General features: G+C 34.7%; 1 protein-coding gene across 1 annotated transcript; it reads left to right on the top strand.

Annotated features, from left to right (window-relative positions):
* The first annotated feature begins 2830 nt into the window (after positions 1-2830).
* Positions 2831-7488, top strand: LOC124823397 (Protein kinase superfamily protein). The gene is made up of 8 exons (XM_047295586.2): positions 2831-3806; positions 4182-4398; positions 4497-4705; positions 5243-5369; positions 5599-5670; positions 5889-6075; positions 6157-6289; positions 6860-7488. Exons 2-8 carry the CDS (start codon positions 4254-4256, stop codon positions 7115-7117), a joined length of 1131 nt encoding a protein of 376 aa, XP_047151542.1. The 5' UTR covers positions 2831-3806; positions 4182-4253; the 3' UTR covers positions 7118-7488.
* The last annotated feature ends 2820 nt before the right edge of the window (positions 7489-10308 follow it).

Below are 10308 nucleotides of genomic sequence, written 5' to 3'. Positions count from 1 at the left end.
TCATTTCAACAATTTGAAAAAGGATGAACATCCGTTGGTTAAACCACTAATAAGTACGATGCAACTTTTTATACATAAGAACGTAGCAGTTTTATACTTCATGATGACTTTAGCCTTTAAGTTTAATTCTTACATTATGAAAAAAAATCATCTAAAAGAGTATCTTACCAAAGGAAATTATAAGATAAGTTTCATTTACCTCTCTTCCCTTTACCAGGTAGAACTATTAGATCTCAAGTCTTTGACAATGCTGATGTTTGTTCCTTGATATTGTTTGACCTATAAATTTATCTAGAATGGTGAGCAATCTAGCTTCAAAATATATGTTGTCTTTTATCTTGAGTTATATCAAGCTCCAAAACATACTCTAGGTCAAGTTCATTCCGTAGTAATTTGAGTCACTCACCCTTCCGTAATATTTTTTCTATAAGATATTTTCGAAATGACGGAGACAACATAAACCATCCAGACTTAATTTTTTGTACCTTTACAAAAGAGAAGGACTGAGAGGACAAAGTGCTGAAATAACCAATTTGTCCTTATCTTGAAATTGTGGTTGAAATTGTGGAGGTGCAGAAAGAAATGTCCCTAATGTAAAACCCAATGTTGTATCTATAGGCCGAAAGAGAAGAAAAGGGGTCTGCAAGAATAATTTGCAGGAAATTATAGTTGTACTTTTTGGTGGCAGAGATGTGATGAAGTACTATAATCTAGTAGGACAGCCGCATTTTCCACAAGAAAAAGGTTTTTGAGTTGAGGTCCCAGTTAGGATTGCTCCTCTGATTCTCCAGCTACATAGAATTTCAATTCATGTGACACAGGTTTTGGCATCCAGCTATGTTCAATGACTTCTATGTTTCAACAACCAAGCCAACACAAAAAAACATAAAGAAATACATTTACGCAAATAAAATAGAAGAAAGAAAGGGTTATAGCAATCAATCATCCAGCGTAATGAAAGGGAATAATGTTGCTTGCTTGGAGTAGTGAGGTCTCATCTAAGATTCTGATGACTCATAAATTGGTACATAAAGTAATGCTCACAGTTTCAAATTCATATAAATACACCAATAAATGTCATTGGTTAATAGTGAATAAACCAATAATAAAATGGGCTGCACCAACTTCTCATCAATGTTTCACTCACACAGCTCCATAATATATATGTATGTAATGGCTGAAACAGTACCAAAAATGTGAAAGAAAAGGAGGAACGAAAAACAGTGACAGGTTAGTAAAAAGGGTACCCAGTTGGGTACAGGGGATTGGGTAATCTGGTATTCTACGTCACCGATCTAAAGATGTGATCTTTGTGGGGTTGCATCGATTATACTGTCTGAAAAGTTTGGAAGAAATAATGTGAATTGAGTTTATTTGCTGTTAGGTGAGAGGTGAGACACAGAATGGCAAAAGGGCAGTGAATCAGTATAAGGCAAAACCAGTTAAATTAATATACTGACACCATAGGCCAGTCATGCCAGTTTTAAAGAGACCAAACCAAACCTAAACTAATTAGTTTTGTGTTGCAAAATGGACTTTGATCGGTTCATGAGCAGAAAGGGTAGTACTAAATCATTGTGCCTCAATAATTTTGTACGTTGACATTGTGTAATTAATTAAATGGTGCTTTACTAATAACTATTTTTCTTATCCTTCTACCTGTTATTCATCATATCATTGCCTCTCTACTGTCTTTCTTTCATCAAGTTTAAGAATCTTTCAAATCAAAATTAATCATGTCATTTCTTTCTTTCACATTGGTTCAAATACTCTTCCTCAGGATTATCTTTCTTTTGCTCACCAAACAAAGCAAAGTTAACATTTCAATGATCTGTCATTCTGAATGACAATTGTCAGATCAGTCTAATTCTAGAAGTTGAGATAAGAAAATTAGTCTCTTGAATTTAAATGTGAGTCATTTCAGCTCATGATCAATTTCATTAATGGGAATCAAATTGAGCATAATGTGACTTTTGAAGAACAATATTTGAATGACAGTTGAAAGAACCATATCTACCTTTTAGTAATATATCAGACTTAATTTGAGAGTGGGTAATACCAGTTTTAAGAACTGTTATTGACTGGTATTACATTTCTTAGAGGTTCTTGACTTGTTGTAATCATCACGGTAATCATCATCACTCCGTGGTATTATAATATTTGTTTCAAATGCAATGACAGAGAACAAATGGCACATTAAAGAATAATTGATAGAATCCGAAGTGTTGCTGTTAGAAACGGGAATAAACAAAAGCTAAAAAGGAACAGAACCGTAGAGTTTGCCGTTACATATTCCTTGCTTTTTGTCCTAAATTTCATTCACTTACGGACTAACATGATCCTTACATTATTATCATCATCATCATCATTATTATTATTACACACAAATATTTAAAATTCTCAGTAGGAGCAACGTCAACATAGCTGGCTGGTGGGGCACAACAACCCCACAAAGAACAAGCCACAACTTTGAATCTCCCTCTCTCACCCTTTTGGTATGTTATTTTTGTACAAAATTCACAAGTGTCTTTTTACCACATATACAATGTGTAAAATCATTACAAACCATAAAATCATGTGGTAAAAATGTGTTTGATAATACTTAGTAGAGACTGTTAGCTAGATCACATGTGTTTCTTTACCTAATACTGTGATGTTGAAGCCAGATAAAACTAGCATTACTTAATGGAGAATGGTGGTTAAATTGAAACAATTTGATGTGAAAAATGTCAGATTTTGTGGCTGTGCATGTCATGTGTGAAAATAAAAAGGAGATACATGATCTCAGTGATTTTACTCTTGCAATGTACTGTCTCTCCTGGCTCTCCCTTTCTATCTGTTTGTGCTGTTGCAGCAGTGTGAATCTGTTACAGCTTAGATGCCCTGTACACGACACAGAAAAATAAATCCCATTCAACTTGCGGTACCAGACAACAATTATGCCACTTTACAGCCCACAAAAAAAATTAAAAAAAAAAGATTATTTTTTGCCCTTCTCTCTCTGTCTTTCTCTGTCATACCCTCTCTCTCTATCTCTGTTTCTCTCTCTAACTGCATTCTCCTCCTAAGACTTGTGCTTCAATATTAGTCAGCTTGAATTGAATTTCCCTTCGGCTGGGGTGGAACCATCAATCAAAAGAATATAAAGTGTCCCTTGTTTTTGTGGGTTTGTTTACATGTACATACATATATATACTATGTGTATATTTATGGTGATGATTTTGAATTGGGGTGTTTGGTGGAGGTGGTAATAAACCTGATAGTGTGTTGTGTCTGTCGGCGCAAGGTCACTTTCTGTCGGCATTGTCTGTATCCACTATCCAACGATGATACACTTCTGAGAGAGAGAAAGAAAGAGTATTTTTTATTTTATCATAATAAAATTAATAAAAGTACACCGAGATAGAGAGGTTTTACTTCTGGGTTTTCATTGCTTACAGAGTGGCACTACCTTTCAGGAAGCATATTCATACCAGTCCTTGACCTTGTCTTTGGAGCCAACTGAGACTTCAAGTGTTGCTCCTGATCTGAAGGGGTTTTCTGATTTTGATGCCACCAAAACCCCACTTTCCAAATTTGCATCTTGTGTGGAAGCCTTGAAAATCTTGGTTTTATTGTCAGATTTGTGTTCAGGGTGGATAATTGGTTCATATAAGGGAAGGTGAAGGGGGTTTGTGGGTCAATCTTGATTTCCGTGAGTGGCATTGGAAGCTCCTTCAAAGTGTCATTGGTAAATGAAGCTCAGGCTTTCTGAGATCCTGCCTCATTATTTATCTCGTGATATAGGCCTGGAGATTTCACAAAAAGTAACCACTTTATTCTCTATGTTCTTCCTTCCATTCTACTCTGCTTTTATTTACTTGTTCATTTGTCTTTTTAGGCAAGATCCAATTTTATCAGCCTGCATGACATTTATTAGAACATACATGCATTTTACTGGGTTTCATCAAATTCTTCCAATTTTTGCCGGTGATGTTAGCTTACCATCATTTATCAATTTTAGGTCTTGCATTATCATCATATTCAATTTTATTCAGTTCTTCTGCTTGCATTCTTCACTGCATGCCTTCTTCATTGAGTTAGAACTCTTGGTCACTTACGGTTCTTTAGTTTTTGGATTCTCAACTGCATCTATCTCCTATATTTTGAAGTACATTATTCTGATCTTTTTCTATTCTCAGGACTCCAGGTTTAATGTATAATAATAGTTCATATAAATTTGAACAGCATAAGTGAAGGGATTCCCACACCAGATGTCAAGTACTCTTGCAGCAATATTTGGAGGAGCTGCAGGAGCCGTGGCATTGGTAGGGATTGCTATACTTATATGGTTTTGTTTGTCTCGCCAGAGGAATGCTTCTAGGACTTCAGAGACAGGTTCCTCTGATCCTTCACAAGGTAAAATCTTACATGCATTTGTTAGATATACATATACACATATATACTCTGATGAATAATTTTCCTAAACTGATGCAAATGAATTCCATTTCATGCAGTTGGAAGACATGGTGCAATCGAGTTGCCTATACGAGACACTAGACGTTTTGAGATGGAAGAACTATCTCTGGCAACAAAAAGTTTCAGTGACAAAAATTTGATTGGAGAAGGGAAATTTGGGGAGGTTTACAAGGGTTTACTTCAAGATGGGATGCTTGTAGCCATCAAAAAACGTCGTGGACTCGCCAGTCAGGAATTTGTGGATGAGGTAATACTCATCAGTTTCAAGCTCTAAAATTCGATTGCATGAGATTCCATGAGTTTGGAATTTGATTAGTCAACAAAATTGCTTTCCTTGATCTGCTTCTTATAATTTGGAAAGGATGCCGTCTTTCTTTTCATGTCTTACTAGTCCTTCTTCTCACCCTTTTCTGTTTCTGCTTCAGAATTTGGAGTACAGTTATATAGTAAACTCCACTTAGCTTCACATATCATTTGATTCAGAAATATGAATCTTTCTTTTCCCATTAGTTCACACTCTAATGTGTGACAACCGTGTCTGATAAAAATATTTACATGTGAGAATAATCTGTATTTCTCTCTCAATTCCTTTAGTGTGACAGACTTTACGTTGAAAATTTACTAGTCAGACTTTTGTGAGCATAAACTGTACCACAGTCTTTGACATTTTCACTTCATAATTCTTAGGCAATGTTCAATTGCATACACTATATAGTCTTGACTAAATGTTTCCCTTACGGTTCATTCTCTTGGTTTGATCTAACATGACTTTGCTTTTCTGTAGGTACGTTATCTCTCATCCATTCACCACCGGAATCTCGTCACTCTTTTAGGCTACTGTCAGGAGAACAATCTTCAGTTTCTTATATATGAATATGTGCCTAATGGAAGCGTCTCCAGTCACTTGTATGGTAAATTTCTGTATATCTGCAAAGCTTAATTAATAATTTTATCTCTAAATAGATTCATAGTTGTACTGAAATACACTGATGGTTCTGTTATCATGTGTTTTATGCTTTTCTGCATGCATGCAAAACTTAACTTGATTTCTCTACCATTCATGAAATCTCTTACATCTTGTTTCGGCTAAATGAATCCTTTCTTGAAGCTCATGATGGTAACTTTGATTTTCCTCTGCAGGCCGTGGTCAACAATCGCAACAGAAGCTAGAATTCAAGCTTAGGCTTTCAATAGCTCAAGGTGCAGCTAAAGGTGATCCTTTGCAAAATCAGTGAGCATTTGTGGCTTTCCTGGTATCAGTTTTCTTCTCTTTTAGATAAAATACCCAAGTATCTTAATGGATCCCACAATTTGTTTTTGTAAGCCATCCTAAAACTTTGAGTTATTTGGCAGCACCTTCTGTATGCAGAAAGCCATGAGCAGCAACTTGTTCCTGATTTTCAAAAGCTCATTCATACTATTTTGTGCAGGTTTGGCTCATCTTCACTCTCTGAGTCCCCGTTTGGTGCATAAGAATTTCAAAACCGCTAATGTTCTTGTGGATGAAAACTTCATTGCTAAGGTGGCAGATGCTGGACTCCGCAACTTTCTGGGGAGAGTTGACACTGCAGGCTCCTCTTCTCAAGTGGCAACAGATGAAATATTCCTTGCATCAGAGTAATATATATCTCTATATCTCTATATCTCATGAATCACTTTTGCTCTTCTGGTTTTCATGCACATCATCATGCCTTGCAGGGTGAGAGAGTTCAGACGATTTTCTGAAAAGAGCGATGTATACAGCTTTGGAGTATTTTTGCTGGAATTGTTAAGTGGGAAAGAAGCAACAGCATCACCATTTCCAGACTCTAATCAGAATCTGGTTGAATGGGTAAAGTTTAACTTATATGTACTATCACTATAGAGGCTTTTCACACAAACAAACTAATCAAAAACCAATGTTTGCAACATCTGACTTTTAAGTCAGTTATGGTAAGAATCAACACTATAATCACACCTCACAATGTAAAAATCCTTTCACCACATGAATACATATACCACTTAGAATTGTGATCCATAAGTTAGAATTTGCATGTGTGATATTCTTCTATTTTCTAACATTATACATGCAAGGTGACATGACACAACTTGGTGTTGAAAGTGTGTCATAGCTAGTTTTCATGATGTGGTTTGGTGTATTCTTACGAATTTGGATTCTCTGTTGTGTTTTTGGTGTTATTTCTATGTTAAGCCTTCAAAGTATACTGATATAGGTATATTAAAAAAATTTAAATATAATTTAAAACATCAATATCAATGTATGAGTGTATTTTGAAGGTTTAACAGAGAGACAACAGCAAAGAATCCAGCAGAGAGAACCTGGACTCGTAATCTTACAGGTGAAGTCAATGAGCTGCTTATGTAATTGATTTTTGGTGTTCTTTTGTTCTGCATAATAAAGGTGGTAAGCAATGAAGAGCGTGACATGATGTCTTATGATCGGAGATTGGAGAGTAGTTTTACAGCTGAAGGAATGGAAGATTACATCATGCTCATGATCAGATGCTTAGACCCTTCAAGTGAGAGAAGACCTGCAATGAGCTATGTGAAAACGGAACTTGATAGGATCATAGAGAAGGAAATGAAATTGACAACAATCATGGGAGAAGGAACCCCATATGTGGCTCTTGGAAGCCAGTTATTCAAATCAACAACATGAAAGAAAAGGTCTTAAAAATTGTTTCTTACTATATATATATATATATATATATATATATATATATATATATATATATATATATATATATTATTTGTTATATTTGTGCATTACTTCTTTGCTCTCTTACTTTGCTTTCCCTCAGTGCATACCAGAAAATAGGGTCAGTTGCTTCCTAAGTGTATAAAGAGCACCTGTATCTCCCTTTATCCTTCTCTTTTTCTTTTCTTTTTCATGGGCCAGTCAGTGAAAAGCTGTATTCTTTACTCTCTTTTTCTTCTTCCCCATTTTTTCCTTCATAAATGTATGAATTCTCTCTTGTAAACCATTATTTGTTGTTAATATGACACTCAAGATTGGGTTGGTGTGGTAAACTATTCATCATCTTTATTTTCACTTTCTTCTTTTTCCAGTCTCCACATTTTCTCATGGTTTCTTTGCATTAGCATCTCCAAAAACATTCTTGAAAAAAAATTATTTTGTATGAGTTAAAGATAACTCATTCATAACATAAACACAAATTTAGAAAAAGTATAAATATTTTTTTGTGACAGCAAAGATTTAAATAACCCTTTACAATAAGAGAAATTACATCTATAAAAATGGTAACAGATCAAAAGATAGTGATGAGATTTGTTTCACAGAAATTCTGCCTTAGATTTTTCTGTCACAGAACACATGAAAGATACGATTTTTTTTGTTCCATAGAATCAAACGTATTCATCCAATAAAATAGTATTTGTATTTTCTTATTAGCCTTATTATTTTTATATGGAATGAGAAAGTATTGTTATTTTTTACTTGGTAATTATAATTATATTCGTTTTCATTTATCACCGAGAAAGGGACATGAAATCGTTAGAAAAAAAATAATGGTTAAAAATTGCAGTGGTAGTTATATTTATGATTGCGATTTTTAACGAGGAAGGAAGATAGCAGGCAAATAATGGTGATAGAGTACTAATAAGGAGACAAAGTCTTTTTTGTAAAACTTGTTGAAAATTTGGTTTCACATCACTACTGTCATTCCTTACGTCACATTATAATATGGAAATGGAAGTGTTACAAACAGGAGGACGGTAATTAAACACCAACCACAACATTGTTTCACTTTTTTAAATTGCACTCACGTTATAAGACTTAAATGACGCTAATCTTTTAAATAAATAATACTTAATTTTTCTAATTTTAAATAGATATTCACTTGTTGTTGTATTTTCAACAGGTCATGTTGCTTAAAAATAAGAGTGATTTAAATGTAGTGTTTTTTTTTAAAATTTTTATACAATCCTTTAAAGATAAAATTGTGATAACGTTGCTCATTTTAAAGCAAATAATAATTTAAACGTGATGATTAAGAGGCAACAGTTAGTTAAGATTGTTCCAATATTTGATGTTTGGTGTTGATATGAATGAAGGTAAAGAATTGTTTTTGAATAAGTTTACAAATAAAATTGACAAGTAGTATATGTTATGAAAACAACCTTTTTATATGAAATAAAATAAAATCTTAAAGTTATTTTTTTCCTCTATTAATTTTATTTGAGTTTTTCTCCACTTATCGTGTGTGAAATTATCAAAGAGAATTCTAAAGATAGATTTTCTATAGCAAATAACGAGTATTTTCTTTTTTTAATGTTGGACCTCGTTTCTGTAAGTTGTTTGAATATTTTTTTAAATAAAGTGGAATGTTAATCTTCTTTATCTTGCCATCGAGTCTTTTCTACACCTATAAATACGTGTTGAGTGATTCTCTCTGCACCTCACCCATCTTCCGCTGCACCTCCTTTCATATTTCCACTTGTCCCCCTGTAATCTTTTGACTGCTTTTTTTATTTGACTCATTCAACAATTAAAAAAAGCACCAAACCCTCCCTCCTTTGCCTCTCTTTCCCAAACCCTACACCTCCTTTCTTCTTCCTTCCTCCTGTGCCACTCTTTGCCGCATTTCATATTCCTAAACCCTACACCCCCTTCCTTTCTCCTCTCTTCTCGTAGAGTGCTCCTCCTCATTTTACTTGTTGTAGTCTCACACTTCATTCTCACAAACATGTTTGGTGGCGAAGACCTTGCCTTATTTGGAAGTGCAGTTGAGAGGTTGCCGGAGTTGGAGATGCGGTTCATGGTAGCCGCACTTGGAAGTGAAGTTGACGCTCGTCGCACTTGGAACTATGGTTGATGTTCACCGTAGTTGGAATTGCGGTTTAGGGTTTTTTTTTCTTGCTCCTGGGCATGGCCGTTGTGGCCTCTACTTACATCCACATTTGCGGCGGCTCCGACTGCCCAAAGGTCATGTAGGTGTCGCTTCTAGTTGATGACATATTTGTGGTGTTGGTCTCTGCCTTGGGAATCGTGGGGTCACTACCACGTCAACATGGCGCTCTACGCGTACCTCTTCATCACGTTCGCGCTCATCGTGGGCCTCGCCATCAATGGTGGTCGCAACAGTGACTTCCTCATTTTGTTTTTTGAGTTTGGTTGTTGTAAGCCACTAGCATATTGTGGGTTTATAATGAAAGAATGGTACATTCTGGGAAGTGCCAAAAGAGGGTCCAACAATGAATAATTCTAAGTGCACCACTTGGAATGAAAGAGAAGATTGGTTGGAATATCATTAAAATTTTTCAAAATTTAATAACTGAAGGGCAAAAATGTCTATTGGGAGATGCAGGTTGAGATGAGTGAGGTGTAGGGAGGAACTCTCTTTTTCAAAAAACACATTTTCAAGCTTTTATTCTTCTTCTCCTTCTTTGGTTCTTTTTTATCTTCTATCTTTCTTTTGTTAAACCATGGTTTATTTATTTAGTTTCTTTAGAGTTTATTGTTAATGTTGAGATTTTTTTTTTGTATTATAGTCGAACATGTCATTAGGATCCAATAATTCTACTTTGTATGAGATTTTTTTTTCTAATGTTAATGTTATGAAGTATGACTTTACTAGTAATTATTTTCACGATGTATTAAAGATCCTCTATCCTATAGGGGATAGGGTTAGTGGACAAAGATGGACAATAAGGATTACATAATATCTATTTTTCGGCCTTGTTAAGGTTCTTCTTGATTCTTTCCAAATTTGTGAATCAACTTTGACTTATCCAACATGTTGTTGACTTGGTGATGAATTATTTGATCATGTCTTTTACGATATCAATCAACTCACTCATTTCTTCTCTAATATCTTTTATTTTGTTAAT

This window comes from Vigna umbellata, chromosome 5 (genome assembly GCF_029865625.1).
Source record: "Vigna umbellata cultivar VRB3 chromosome 5, Vumbellata_1.0, whole genome shotgun sequence".
Lineage (NCBI taxonomy): Eukaryota > Viridiplantae > Streptophyta > Magnoliopsida > Fabales > Fabaceae > Vigna > Vigna umbellata.
The sequence above is the reverse complement of the archived record's forward strand: the minus strand, read 5'-3'. Positions and strand labels throughout refer to the sequence as shown.